The 15955-nt window shown below is 42.7% G+C and overlaps 1 protein-coding gene across 2 annotated transcripts in view; it reads left to right on the top strand.

The window, feature by feature from the left end:
* Positions 1-4041: 4041 nt before the first annotated feature.
* Positions 4042-15955, top strand: part of LOC138975021 (acetoacetyl-CoA synthetase-like) — a 38616-nt gene continuing 26702 nt past the window's right edge. For both annotated transcript variants that reach the window (XR_011458472.1, XM_070347669.1), the window contains exons 1-8: positions 4042-4240; positions 8851-8954; positions 9771-9888; positions 10466-10576; positions 11314-11411; positions 12938-13052; positions 14975-15053; positions 15392-15545. Coding sequence is in view for 1 of the 2 variants with exons in the window: in XM_070347669.1 (XP_070203770.1) it covers positions 4126-4240; positions 8851-8954; positions 9771-9888; positions 10466-10576; positions 11314-11411; positions 12938-13052; positions 14975-15053; positions 15392-15545 (894 nt within the window). In the remaining variant the exon portion in view is untranslated. The remainder of the gene's footprint in view (positions 4241-8850; positions 8955-9770; positions 9889-10465; positions 10577-11313; positions 11412-12937; positions 13053-14974; positions 15054-15391; positions 15546-15955) is intronic.

The following is a 15955-nucleotide window of genomic DNA, read 5'->3' as shown; positions in this document are numbered from 1 at the left end:
CGCGTCTTATTGTCAGTACATTGATGAGTGGTATGTGGTCAACTAAACGCGTCTTATTGTCAGTACATTGATGAGTGGTATGTGGTCAACTACACAGTAACAACTAAACATTGTGAGGATAATATATATCAGAATGAGATAACGTTCAATCGTACACATAATGTGTGTGTGTGTGTGTGTGTGTGTGTGTGTGTGTGTGTGTGTGTGTGTGTGTGTGTGTGTGTGTGTGTGTGTGTGTGTGTGTGTGTGTGTGTGTGTGTGTGTGTGTGTGTGTGTGTGTGCGCGTGTCATTTCATGTGCATGTATATCTCTTTTTCCCCTTCCGTAACTTTTTTTCTCTTTCAATAAAGGATCTCATTAGGTGTGCACACTTGCTCATTCCCGACATAGTTATGCAGTAAATGATTTGCATATTTTAAAATGTTGGAATTTTTCACACGGCAAAAGCACACAACGGGACGTGCAGCTTGAATTCACGAGTTATGCCCTCGCTGCTATAACAATTGTCACTTCAGATAGCCACATGTTAACAATGTCAATACCAAGGTTAGGTGACGGTGTAAGATTTAACAAAAGAAGGGAGGAAAACGTATAAGGTTACTCCACACAGGACGAGGAAATGTATGCATTGACGAGAAATTAAGGGAATCTCTTTCCAAACTCACACACACGCGAACGAACGTCACACACGCACCTGCACACACAGGCGCACACACGCACGCACCAAGCACGCATGAACGCACACACACACACACACACACACACACACACACACGCACACACACACATCCAGTGTGCACACACACACACACACACACACGCACACGCACTAAACACACACGCCCGCACCGAGCACACACGCGCGCGCGCTTAGCTGACTCAGGGCTAAACAAGAACGACAGCATGATTGTAGACCCGGACAAGATCAACATGGATCTGTCTACACAGCGAGTTTGAATTAGAGATCGAGAGAAGCTGAAACTGAACTTGATTACCAAAGGATAGAGGTTTCTAATCTTACAACCTGTCCCTTATACAAACACTTAATAAAGACGCAAATAATATAGAAAGTAAGAAGGAAACAAGTTTTGTTTTTTGGGTTTTTTTTACAGACGCACATAATATACGAGTAGATAGTAAGAAGGAAAAGGTTATAGTTTCTTATACACACTCGAAAATGGGAAAACAGTATAGTGTGGAAATTGCAGCACAGTTGCAATAACGCATTGCAAATAAACATCCAAAGCAACTGATGACAAAAGGGGGAAAATGTGGGGAGGAATTGTCACGATCATTTGCATATATACTATCATTATCAATACATTTACAAAAAGAACAAATCAAAATACAAACAAATAAAACAAATATATCAGACAATCATGAAAAATGTTCTGTTTTACCCATCATGTTATATGAAGTCTTATATCTCGCGCGTAGCCTATCTCCAGACTCGGACTCAAGGCGCAGGGATCTATTTATGCCGTGTGAGATGGATTTTTTTTACACAATACATCACGCATTCACATCGACCAGCAGATCGCAGCCATTTCGGCGCATATCCTACTTTTCACGACCTATTATTCCAAGTCACACGGGTATTTTGGTGGACATTTTTTATCTATGCCAATACAATTTTTGCCAGGAAAGACCCTTTTGTCAATCGTGGGATCTTTAACGTGCACACCCCAATGTAGTGTACATCAAGCGGGAATGGAGAGAGAGAGAGAGAGAGAGAGAGAGAGAGAGAGAGAGAGAGAGAGAGAGAGACTGAGAGAGAGAGAGCGAGAGAGAGAGAGAGACAAGACAAGACAAGACAAGACAAGACAAGACAACATCTGTATTATCGAGGGTAATAGATAAGCAAGAATATTGCTTTTCAACAAGAATGACAGCATAAATATCCTTTACAGAACCCCATCATGTCGTATAGCGTTCGAAAGGTCACTGTGTCTATTTTTAAACCAGCTTCTAGGTTAAATTATGTTGGCCAACCATGAAATTTAACATGCAATTCCTCAAACTGAATGGCCGCTATTAATACCCGTATTTCAAATTGCTCCTGAGTCTTCATTTTTGGGAGTATCCTTTTCATTCAAACATCACACAAAAGCTTACCACACGGGAAGCGAGCGGGGCCTTGACGGTTCTGGTTCTGGTTCTGGTTTTACTGCAGTAAAACTCATTTCAGTTTTACTCAGTGCAGTAAAACTGAATAATGTCATCATCCGCCCCAGCAGGCATATTTACTGCAGTAACAAGTTTTATTGCAGTAAACTTAAACTGATGAAGATTACTGCAGTAAAACACGAACCCAGTTTTCTGCTTGGGCGAACGATGACATTATTCGGTTTTACTGCACAAGTTGATAACTTACATCCCCTCGCCACTCACGTGCTTTACTCGTTGCCGTCGAAAGTTCCCGCGGATGATGTCATTCCATGTCTCAAAGTCAAATTTAAGGGGCTTAGCCTGTCCGTCAGGTCAGTGCCTATGTTGGACATGAGTTGGTTTATACGATTTGTTTGTCAAGTTTGTTTGTTTGTTTGCTTAACGCCCAGCCGACCACGAAGGGCCATATCAGGGCGGTGCTGCTTTGACATATAACGCCGTGCGCCACACACAAGACAGAAGTCACAGTCACATTGACAGGCTTCATGTCTCACCCAGTCACATTATTCTGACACCGGACCAACCCGAGTCCTAGCACTAACCCCACAATGCCAGACGCCAAGCGGAGCGCAGCCACTAGATTGCCAATTTTGAACTGAGTCTTAGGTATCAGTGACCCGGCCGGGGTTCGAACCCGGCACGACCTCCCGATCACCGTGACGGGGCGGACGCCTTACCATGCACTAGGCCAACCGTGCCGGTTTCCATGTCTCATACTATACTATGGGGGTCCTTTACGTCCTCACATAATTATACTAATATCAGTCTATTAGGGACAAGAATATAGGTAATGTGTTAGGGCCGGGGGGGGGGGGGGGGAGAGGGAGGGAAGGAGCGAGGGAGGGAGGATGTCGGAGCCGGGTAAGAGTGGTGATAAAAGTGAAAAGATTTCGGTTCGTTTCTTTGTTTCTGTATATATTGTCTTCAAAAGCGTTTTTGGGGTAGGGTTTGTTTTTTGTTTAAAAGAAAACGTTTATTTCGAAAAAGAATGCTTTTTAAAGAGATAAACATTTCAGATCTACTTTATAAAACCGGCGAAGGTTAAACAACTTGACGGTTGATCCAGCTTTATAAATAAGAACCAGTATATACAGTACGCACGTCTTGTTACATTTACATTTTAAAAGGCTATGCCACAGTGACACAACGAACATTCATACACACAAATATGTATATCTACATTAATTTTACTCGCAAGCCAGGCACTCCGCCTACGCCCCGGTCGTCAGCCAATGGCGCAGCTGGCATGGGTGCCTGTGCCAGGAATAACTTACTAAAGCTCGGCGAGGCACCGAGTACATATATCACGGACATCTAAAAGTACTTTTAGGGTAAAAGGGTTGGTTTTTGAAAGGTGTATGTATTAGGTAAGAAGCGGTTTGTTTTATTTAAAAGTGGTGGCCTGCCGGCACTGATTTTATAACCCTTGGCTGGGTATGGATGGGGGGGGGGGGGGGGGGGGTAAGGCCTCATTGGTGGTGTCGTGGTAGCACCTGGTTTGTCAGTTTTTAGCCATGACAAGGGCCTTCTATGTCTCAGTACTGCTGGTCTGACCAAAGAGTCTTTGGTCTGACCAAAGTCTCTGGTCTGACTAAGTAACGACCAATCAGGTAAAAAACCCACTTTCTTCGTATTACTCCGCCGTGTGGGAGCAGTTCCTTTTGCGCATCTGACCGGGAGCAAAAATTGAACCCAAAGGCACCCACAAGCGATCAATGTAAACTTGCACAAAAATGACTTTGTTATATCAGTAGCCATGTCTGCATTCACTTATTAATATTGAAAGAAGCATTTACGAGACTGTACACAACAAGACAAGTGAGGGAAAAGCTAGTACCACGAGATGCGGAAGCACTTCCGGTTTGTGTGCCGTCAAAACACCACGCGTTACTACTGTAGCCGTGTCAGACGCTTCGAGGCAAAGGTTCGGACAAGTGACAATAACAAACTGGGAAAATGGATGCAGCCTCTGCAAATGAAACTAAAGTCATGTGGGAACCGGACCAGACAGAGAAGACAAAGATGGACGAGCTGAGAGAGACGATTAACAGCAAGTACGGAGTCCAACTAAGTAAGTATACATGTTCATAATGTTGTGGTCTGATGGCAATCCTTGAATTTGATTGGCTGATAAATGTCGTCTGCTGCAAAGGCAAGATCAAGTTCTTGTGAAAGTGGTTGTACTGTGGCCTACTTTTCGCGTGTCATGGTTTATTGGACAATCCTGCCCGTAAAGACATGTAATATTAACACAGCAGGACAAACGCAATCACGCTATGAAGCTTACAGTTACAGCCAAGGGAATGTCGGGGTTGAAGCGAAAGAACCGTCAAATACATGTTAGCTTTGTAGCTCTGCCAAACCATAATGAATGGTGTTGCCAGTTCCTTCAAATCTCCCTTGATCCCCCACACCGTTGAGCTACACACTTAAGTACATGTGATTTCACACCTCATTTAGTGATGTCAGCAACATAGCGGACATTAATTATGTCTTTTCTATTTCTAAGGTTTGTAAATCTGTGGATGCACAGAAGTTTCATGCCATGGTGGACCTGCATTATGAGCATAGATCTGGGAAGGCCAACACAAAGATGTTGTTTATAATTATTAATTGTGTCCAGTTGCAATTAAAGCCCCAACAAATTAGGGAGGGTATATGTCAGATTTGTGTTTTGTTTTGGTATTAATCTATCATTAATTAATTAAACTCCGGCAAGTTACATTCCCTAATTGTTTCTGACCTCAAGTAGGTGGAGGGTGCTTGTGAGCAATCAGGCAGCGCCCCTAGAATGCCACCAGTTTTCAGATTATTGTTCTTCTCACCCCCTCTCCGGCCTGTTAATGCAGTAGACAAGGTGTGCAGATAAGGACATATATTTACACCTGTAACTGTTGGGTTGGTTGTCATGAGAAAATGTATACATGTAGGTCACGCTTGGATCCTTTCTGTCTCACATGGCTGACGCTGACTGACACTGACAGATGTGGGTTAGGCAAATTAAGTAGATGTGAAAACTTCATTAGATAAGATTTTCTCAGTACTTACGAACTGGTGTACTTGTTGAAGTACGTGGATCTGACACCAAAGATAGGGGGGGGGGGGGGGGGGGGGAATAATGTGTACTGACAGTTAAAGATGTGTGTATCACTGTATGTCTGCAAAAGAGGGAAGCATTCAGGCTATTGTATTGTGGGGGCAAGATAGGACGGGGCGAAATGGGTGGGGCCGAGTCAGGACATCACCCTGCTTGTTGGAATTGTGTGCATCACCCTGCTTGTTGGAATTGTGTGCATCACCCTGCTTGTTGGAATTGTGTGCATCACCCTGCTTGTTGGAATTGTGTGCAAAAGTTGACTGAAGCTCTTATCCCACGTAGCAGCCTGGATAGATCTGTGAAGATCATCATGATCGTTTCCATTTGACGGACAGTATCATTCACGTCTCCCTCGGCAGAAGAACATGGTTACATAACAGTTGAAGGTACCTGTTGTTAAACCAAATGCTGTGTGTTGGTGAGCTCGATCAACGTAGCACCCTATGACATGACTGGTGCTATGGGTACAGCCTCAAGAAAAAGTCTGTGCAGTGCATGGGGAAAAAACAAAGAAATTGTGTTCCATCTTAGCAAATTAATTCCTGGAATTAATTCAGTAACACGTTTTTTTTTAATGCCCACTGCCGAGGAAACAGCAAGGCTATTGCAAAAGTTGACTAAGGGCGCTTATCCCTTGTAACAGTCTGGATAGATCTGGGGTTGTATATGTTACAGTCAAATCGGGAAATCAGGTATTTCACGAGAATGCCTGAAAGTTTAGGCATTCACGGTAAATACCTGGTTTGATCAGGCAAATCCGGAAATGACTGAAATTGTTTAGGCACTATCGGTGATTGACTGAAATAGGCTGCCAGGCATTATCGGAGAATGCCTACCGCTCACAATCTGTGTTTCTGGTGAGAGTCAGAAAGCATTTCAGCACAGAAGCCTACTATAAAACTTTGAATGGCTGGGGTCGTAATTGGTTTCATGCCTCTTTTCCATCAGGAAGGTATTGCTGTCCAGCCATCAACTGCCTGTGCCGGGCCAATGCTGTCAGTGTGGAATCTATTCTGTATTCTCTCTCTCTCTCTCTCTCCTATCTCTTTCTCTCTCTTGATTTTAAGGCATTCAATTAAAGAACATAATGATGTTATCATTTTAATGTTTAATTCTAAAAACTAAAATGTACATTAAAACAGAACTTTCTGTCAACAGTTCATTTGTTTCCACAAGTCAAGGATTGGTGACACCGACTGTTGCACTTCAGTTTTGCTTTGAAGCATTTGCACCGATTGTTCTGGCATTTCTTTGCACCCAAACAGTTGCACTTGACGTATCGTTGTCCTCCGCTTTGGGAGCCCAGGATGACGGCCGCGCGAAGACTTACGTGCTTAACACAGTTCATTTCACTCAAATACAACAGTTTTTGTGGACACAGTTCGAAATCGTTTCCAGCGTAGGCTCCTTTTAAAATCCCATTCTTGGTCACCAGTGTGTAGTTGTCATTTTCACTCCTGTCAAGAATCACCCCCAGGATATTCCGCGGGTCTCCACGGCCTCTATCCACCAGTGGAATGGGTATAGCGACGTTATCACCTCTCTGTCCATGACCGAGATCCAAGCGACTCCGCTTCACCATTCTTTCTGCTTGCTGGAGCTGACATACCCTGCTAGCTTGTCTGTGGTGCTGAATTTGTTGATATTGTCTCAACATTGAGAGCAACGTCACAATGGAACTAGCATTATACTGAAAGTGAACTCCAATCAATCCAAACTCAGCGAAAAGGGGGAAAAAAAGACAATGTGCTATACGAGAAACTCACAATAAATTCGTGCTCAAGGCCGGATATGTAAAAACAAACTCCAATCACTCCGAACTTTACGAGAAAATCACAATAAATTCGTGCTCGTAGTCTTACACACGCGATAGTGTTACACTCGCGGTAGTGACCTGCACCCGTAAAAAAACAAACTGCAATCACTCCGAACTCAGTGAAATGGGGAAAACGATGAATAGACAATGTGCTAGAAGAGAAATTCATGCTCAAGGCAGGCGAGGTAAAAACAGACAAGGTCTCAGAACAACCCGTTTTGCCTAACAGTCAGGCAAAACGGGAAATTTGCACAAGTAGTTTTTAGTCATTTCCTGATAGTGCCTAAAAAAATTCAGTCATTTCCGGAATTGCCTGATCAAACCAGGTATTTACCATGAATGCCTAAACTTTCAGACATTCTCGTGAAATACCTGATTTCCCGATTTGACTGTAACATATACACATGCAGGGGCATTCACATTTCACGTGTAAGTACGTAGATGGATGATCTGTACGGTGCGTCTCGCTAGCGCTACGTGTCATTTGTGCTACGTATCGTTTGCGCTATTTTCTGTAGTGCTGTCGACACAAATTGCCAAAAACAGTAGTGCTATCGGCACGTAGTGCTATTGCCACAATTCACACATGCCATTATCACTACATCTCAATAGAACTTGACTAACACACACACACACTTAAACAGACACATACACACAGACACAGGGCCGGACTAGGGGTGGGGGGGGGGGGTTACAGGGGTTGCGCAACCACCACCCTCCCCCCCCCCCTGGCTTAAGCATGTACCTCCCAAACGCTTTTTGGGGGGGTGGGGGGGGGGGGAGGGGGGGTTGCATCTACATCATCATGAAATCCGAGGAGAAATCTCATCTCTCACCCCATCCAAAAAAAACCTACCTTTTTCGTTCAAGGAGAGGCTTCCTTTCCCTCCAACTGACTTACTTGACTTATTCCTGTAGACTCCCTGTGGAGCATAGGGCCGCAACCTTTCCCTCCAAAAACATCAAAAAACGTTCAGCTTCAAGGGGGCTTTGCCCCCTTGCAACCCCCCACCAAGGGGGCTTCACCCCCTGGACCCCCATCTGTAACTCCCCCCCCCTAGTACTTACCTAGTCCGGCCCTGAGACATGCATAACATATGCACAAACAAACCAGAAGGAGTGAGAACGAGAGAAAAAATGAGAAAGAGAGAGTCGTCAGTAAGTAGTGGTATTGACACGTAGCGATTATAAATGACGCTAAAAGATGTAGTGCTGTCGACGCGTAGGGATAATAAACGAATGATAGCGACTCATACTCATAGACTAATTATTTGTAGCACTAATCAACGTAGCGATGGCGGCACGTAGCACAAATGACACGTAGCACTAGCAATACGCACCCTGATCTGGATAGCGGTTTAAGTGTGCAGTGATTGACACAGAAAGGACGTACAGTGATTGACACAGAAAGGACGTACAGTGATTGACACAGAAAGGACGTACAGTGGAATAATCCTTTGAAGACCTTTCATTTTAAGACCTCCCCCATTTTAAGACCTTGGTTTTTTACAGATTTTCTGTTCAGTGTCTGTTCGTTTACCTCCATTTCAAGACTCCCTCCTTTTTAAGACCGGATTTTTTTGATATTTTTGAAGGTCTTAAAATGACTTTATAGGGTTTTCTCTGTACCATGATTTTAGACTGGAATACATGAAGGAATACTTGACATTTTTCTCTTGCAGGAATAACTCAGTGTCGGTTAATTATTCACAGTAATGCTGAGCATTTTAAGCATACTAAGTGGATTTTTTTGCAATTTTTTTTTCAGAAAGTTACAGAGAATTCCATCGCTGGTCCTGTGACAACTACGACAAGTTCTGGAAGGAGATGTGGGAATTTGCCGGTGTTGTTCACTCACAGCCGTATGATCAGGTATTAATGAATGCTTCGATCTCTAGCTCGCGTTGTGGCAGTAAACTTTTAGGGTTGTTGTTGGGTGTTGTCAGTCGGCAAAAGACCTAAAGTTATTTCACATCAGTCATTCTCCCCCAAAATCGGCGTAAATGGCTGTCTAAATGGCGGGATAAAAGCGCTCATAGACCTTTAAAAAAAACATTCGTGCACAAAAAAAAACAGGACTGAACGTGGGAGCTTCAGCCCATGAACGCAGCGGTAGAAGAATTTCACATCACAGATAACTTTGCCGTCGATATTTTTCATGATGAAAAAAATGTGACTGCCGGAACTGCCAGAAAAAAACCAGTGACACAAGTGTTCATTTGAGCAAATGTGCTGAAGAAAATAAATCCCAGCAAAATCCCTGGATCTCCATGATATGTGTGCATTATATACCACTTCCAGCAGAAAGTGTATGTGATCAGCCTTGGAATTGCTGCAGGCAACAGGGCTGTCTAAAGTGTAGAAAGAAACCCTAACGGCAAACGAAGTGACTTCATTGTGACAAAAAATATGTTGAAAGTTCTGCTGATGCTGTGGTTTTAAAGGTTACATTTATTCAACTTTTTTGAGCTGAAGAGATGCAATTGATAGCAACAGCATGTTCCTCTGTCTCAATGCTCAGCTGACAGGTAGGCTTGTGGATGTGTCAAAGACCTGCAGTTTCCATTTTAACATTATTATTTCAATGGGCAGTAATGTTTTTGTTGATGTTGTTGCTGTTGTTGTTTTTAATGTTTCAACAACAACAAAGAGATTCAGTTTTTCAATTCTGCGATTTTTCTCTTGCAGGTTGTTGACTTGACGAAGTCCATAGCAGACATTCCCGATTGGTTCCGAGGAAGTCGCTTGAACTATGCAGAAAACTTGCTGCGCTTCAATGATGAAAAAGTAGCTGTTTACGCCACAGGTAAATTTCCTCTGGCTAGTTACATTGATTTTTCAAGTAATTATAGTAGGGACATAATATCAAGTTAAGAGGCGTTTGGTTGTGCACTTTTGCAGGTCTGTTTTGCATCAGATGCAACGTTCTTTTACATGCACGGGAGCACTACTTGAAGTGAAATCACACTCCAACCCTTTAACTAAATTTGTATGCGTCCAAAAATGTGAGGACATTAAGCCTTGAAAAGAAGGTAGGCTTAGATTGGAGGTATTACTGAGACTGAACAGAGAATCTTTCAGTTTCAGAGCAAGTTCTTGAAAAGATATGGGAAGGAGGAGGGGGGGGGGGGGGGGGGTGGAGGGATACAGCTGTTCCCTGATACTTTTGAAACTCACAGCAGAGCTGTGCCTTTTGAAAATGTACGTGCTGTTCATAATTTGCATGGCTTAATACTCTTATACATTGAAACATAGTCACTCAATTTTCAAGTGTTTTTTAGATCACATAGCAGCTTCTCATGCTCTGCTGGATGTCAATGTGTGCAGTGTGTCAGGTGTGTTGGATGACAGGTGTTGTGTATATCAGGTGTTGTGTTTGACAGGTGAGGGCCAAAGCGTGGTGAGCAAGACTCACGAAGAACTGCGACAGTCGGTGGCTCAGTACGCTGCTGCCATGAGGGCCATGGGCGTCACCAAGGGCGACAGGGTTGTCGGTGAGTCCTGTGTGTTTGGTAACGACCAAAAAGTACCCCCACAAAATTTCAAAACATATTTTTGACAGAGTGAAGTCAACCACTTAAAAATGTGTTGACTGTGATTATGATGGATGAAGAAGATTCTTGTCCTACAGGCGTAGTGTCGACCCCTCTTACGTACTAGTCCTTGTATGTTCGTTGTGATGACTATGGCTCAATATGTGAATGTTTATGGGATCTGAAGACTTGTTGTTGCTATCTGATGAGATAGCTTAAGTCAGCTTTGGTGACGATATCCTTTTCCCCTTCTTCAAATAGTGCAATCATAACATCAACTTAAACGGTCATAAACATGGGCCAGGATTGTTTTCTGAGGTGTACCTAGTTTCTTTTATAAGTGTGGGGGTGAAAGATAGAATGGTAACAATGCCACAAGAACAGAGGCTCATATCATGCAACCAACCATGTTTGGGAACAGACTGAAAGTGAAAGTGCAAGGGAAACAACTCAGAAACAGTGGAGTTACCCCAAAGTTGAAATTACACAGCCACAGGCACATTTTAGATATGGATATTTTTCAGTTTATTCAGTTCAATTTAATATAACTTTATTAATATCTGAATGTGTAACATACATAAATGTTTAAAAAAAAAATTAATAACTTTCAAGCACGGAATAAGCAACAGAACATGCCTTCTTTGAAAGGTACAAGTTAGTGTGTTCTGTTCACTGTAATAATGGCTGGTGACATGCAGGCTACATCCCTAACTGTGTGGAGGCGGTGGAAGCCATGTTGGCCGCTGCAAGCATTGGAGCCATCTGGAGTTCTACCTCTCCTGACTTTGGCGTTGTGGTGAGTGCTGTTTTATCGTTACTGCATCCTTTTAACTTCTTTAAGTCTGATTCGACGTGTGTACACTTCTTAATTTTTTAGTCCTTTATATGTATAAGTATGCAGTGTTGTATTGTTTCTTTTTCTTTCTTTCGTGTATGATTCAACTTTTGTACACTTCTTGATTTTGTAGTCCCATGTAAGGAAGCAGAGGTTGATCTTTCGATGTAGAAAATCATGGAATGCAGTCTATTTATGGAGTCTTTTAGTCTGGTGTGTAGTTGTCAATATATAGATGAATGTGACAATTGAACGCTGGATATCTCTTCTTTGAGCCACGTGACATCAGAGGCTGACTTAACATTCATAGTTAGGAGGCTGGCCAAGACTACAAAATAGTGTGTTTACTGAAGGAGTAAGTTCAGTTATGTAGAGGTTACATGCCGAGTCTCAGTGATTATCAAAAATAATGGTCGAAGTTAGCGGATCATGAAAAATGCGAGCTTCAGCGAGCTTTTTCATGACCGCGAACTGAGACCATTATTTTTGATAATCACTGAGACGAGGTATGTAACCTCTTTATTCCTCCCTTCTTCAGTTATTCAAAGAAAAGAGGAGTTTTTGTGCGAAAGTTTGATCGAATCCAAATCACTCAACCAGTCTACCTGCGCTGGCGATTGAATAATGCGCGGTTGTATAGTTCAGGGAAAATCAATCAATTCTGTTAACACTTCTTGTCAGTTTCCCTGTTTTGAACTAAAATCAAGTACACAGTTATGTTGTTATTCTGCTGTGCCGGTAAAGGCAGATAGTGTGTGTTCTGTTCATGTTTTGGTATCGCTTAGGAAATGTTCTTTCTTCGAATGGGACAAGCAGACGAACTTTTGCACCAGTGTTCCAACGTTAAAATCTGTATGAAGTTCCGTTTTCTGGGGCAAAATAGTGTATGAAACCGCTGTATGTTCTTTAAATTGATGCGATGTGTGCATTTGGTTGCGTGTGATCTGTTTATAAAATGAAATATTGTCGAAAACTAACCGTCGGATTGCAGTCTCTTGTCCAAGCAACTCAGTTCAGAATATTTGGAAGGGGAACTACTCTTGTCGTACGAGAGTTACTTGCCTTGGGAGTTTGCTTGCACTCATACGAGATCTAAAGCGAGTTTCTCTGCACTGATCGTTAGATTTGGATTTAGAAAACAACCAAACTCATAGACTTTATATGGAGATTAATGTGTTCAAGCCTGTAGTTGCCAGCTTAAATGCAGTATGTTTGTATTGTTTGGTCTAGAGATGTATATTTCGTACATTGGAGCGTTCGGAACTTTTCAATCGCTAAAGTAGTTCCCTTGAAGTCTAACTCATTAAACCTGTGAGCTATCGAGGATTCAGGCCCGTTGTTGGGTAAGTGATTTTGGTTGTTGGGTAAGTTACCGAAAAATAACTAGCCCTACACCTTTACAGAGAGAAAGAAGCAGAGGGGGGAATAATACTTTGTTCTCATGGTGTCATTACTAATAATGTTGTTGATCTGTGTGCATGCAACAGGGCGTGCTGGAGAGGTTCACACAGATCCAACCCAAGCTCATCTTCAGTGTGAACGCTGTTCACTACAATGGCAAGGTGCACCAACACATGGACAAGGTAGCACAGGTAGTCACAGGTGTGTACAGGTGGTTGCAGGTGTGTACATCTCCAGCACACTGAAGCTTGCTACAGAGGAACCTCCCTTGTAAGAGCTAAAACAAATCTGAGAAAATCTGGTCTCGATAGAAGGGGAGTTGTACAATGTAGGTCATTTACACATCGTTTGAACAGAAAAATGTGAGAAAGTATGGTCTTGAGGGGTGGGGGAGGGGGGTTTCCAAAGGGAATTCCTACTGTATTATATTAAAAGTACTTATGATGACTTTCCACATCCCTTGCCACTGATAGTACCAAAAAGGATATTTTGCTATCTCATCCCTTCCTTTTTCTGCAGGGCATCCGAGCTAACATCAGCACAGACAAACACAGGAAACCAGGTTTTTGTACTTGACCGGACATGCATGGTCCTATGGTCAGGACTGTAATGTTCACGTGTTAACACTGAGGTTACCCATTGCAGACCTGTTTACCCTTACGATTTTGGCGTAATTTATTACGATTTTCTGCAAAAAATACGCCATTCCGCTATCCGTGTCAAGACTACGATTTTCATAAATAAAAAAAATGTAAAATTTTTTTTTTATCAATTCACATGTTTGGCATTGTTTTTTTCAATGGCAAAATGGGGTGAAAAAGCACAGGACTGACCAGAGATCATGTCTGTCTGATGAGACGCTGGAGAGCCTTATTCTAGTGGTGAAGTCTCGCCCTCACTCATTCGGCAAGCGCAAGTACAGTAGAGAAGCGCTTGACACACTGAAAAAAGCCTACTACGAGCAAAAGAAAAAGAATCAGTGATGCATGTGCTTTTGATGTGATCTTCTTTGAAATTATGATGACTACAAAAACTGACTGATGTGTTTTGTTTGTGAATGATGGATATATGTGCATGATTGCGTTTCGCAGACACAGTTGTCATGTGCCGCGGCGTTGTAATTGGCGACGAATGCTGGATGATTACTATTTTTGTGCCAGGATTACTATTTTTGGGGCTGAGCATTACTCCAAAACACTTATGGGGGTAAACAGGTCTGCCATTGTAGCTCACTGATGCGTGTTAACACTGAAGTTACCCATTGTAGCTCACTGATGCGTGTTAACACTGAGGTTACCCATTGTAGCTCACTGATGCGTGTTAACACTGAGGTTACCCATTGTAGCTCACTGATGTGTGTTAACACTGAGGTTACCCATTGTAGCTCACTGATGCGTGTTAACACTGAGGTTACCCATTGTAGCTCACTGATGTGTGTTAACACTGAGGTTACCCATTGTAGCTCACTGATGCGTGTTAACACTGAGGTTACCCATTGTAGCTCACTGATGTGTGTTAACACTGAGGTTACCCATTGTAGCTCACTGATGCGTGTTAACACTGAGGTTACCCATTGTAGCTCACTGATGTGTGTTAACACTGAGGTTACCCATTGTAGCTCACTGATGCGTGTTAACACTGAGGTTACCCATTGTAGCTCACTGATGTGTGTTAACACTGAGGTTACCCATTGTAGCTCACTGATGTGTGTTAACACTGAGGTTACCCATTGTAGCTCACTGATGTGTGTTAACACTGAGGTTACCCATTGTAGCTCACTGATGTGTGTTAACACTGAGGTTACCCATTGTAGCTCACTGATGTGTGTTAACACTGAGGTTACCCATTGTAGCTCACTGATGCATGTTAACACTGAGGTTTCCCATTGTAGCTCACTGATGTGTGTTAACACTGAGGTTACCCATTGTAGCTCACTGATGTGTGTTAACACTGAGGTTACCCATTGTAGCTCACTGATGTGTGTTAACACTGAGGTTACCCATTGTAGCTCACTGCGATGATATTGTGATTGCCGGTGTCTGTGAAGAGGCACTTTCTTTTTCAATTTAAATGTTTACACAAAATGTATTTTAGTTATGCCTTCAACTTGTTGATGTGTGCAGGCCTGAATGACCTTGAGAAAGTTGTGGTGATCCCTTTTGTGAAGCACGCTTCCATGGACCTCACACACATCAATAATGGGTAAGTGTACCACATGCACACCAATGTAACATGCTCACACTCATACACACACGCACACAGACACGCAACACAGAAGCTGGGCACTTCTAAGAACTCTAACACAACATGTACCAACAATTTTACTTTGAGTGTGAAAGACGCTTAGCAAAAAAATGGCAAAGAATAGAGATGAACCAAACAAATCTGATGTCTTCAGTTCTGAAAGTATGTTTACACATGCAGTGTGTGTTGACTGTGTTGTAACTTGTTGTGACAGGTGTGCGCTGGATCAATTCCTGTCGCTAGGCAACACAGGTGAATACAGTGTGTGATGACTGTGTTGTAACTTGTTGTGACAGGTGTGCACTCGATCAGTTCCTGTCGCTAGGCAACACAGGTGATGGCCAGACGCCAGAGCTGAGGTTCGAGCAGGTGCCCTTCAACCACCCCCTGTTCATCATGTACTCCTCGGGCACCACCGGCGTGCCCAAGTGTATGGTGCATTCTGTGGGGGTAGGTGTGCCTTATGTCTCTGTAATATGTTTTTTCTGTGATTCTTGCGGAAAAAAATGATGGTGTTTTGTTTTAGTGTTAGGGTAAACAGTGAAATGGATAACAATTGACCTCCATGTCACTGTTATTAACATGATAAGTACATAAAATACAGGGCCATCTTTTGTTTTTGCTTTTATTGTCAGTGAGTTTTCAAAAATCGATAACTTTGTCAAAGAAAATTGGCATCGGGGAAAACAATAGAATACAGAAAACAAAGCAATGCGTCTACACTGTGTTTATTTCCCAGTAACTCTCTGTGCCGTCTCACTTACTCTATTACACATGTATGTATGGGGTTCTGATTTGGCCTATGTGGTCCGCTGGACCCAAAAAGCAACAACAACTAACTAACATGTATGTATTTAGAG

Source organism: Littorina saxatilis, linkage group LG9, assembly GCF_037325665.1.
Source record: "Littorina saxatilis isolate snail1 linkage group LG9, US_GU_Lsax_2.0, whole genome shotgun sequence".
In the NCBI taxonomy this organism is placed as follows: Eukaryota; Metazoa; Mollusca; class Gastropoda; order Littorinimorpha; family Littorinidae; genus Littorina; species Littorina saxatilis.
Note: the sequence above shows the minus strand (reverse complement) of the source record. Positions and strands in the feature narration are given on the sequence as shown.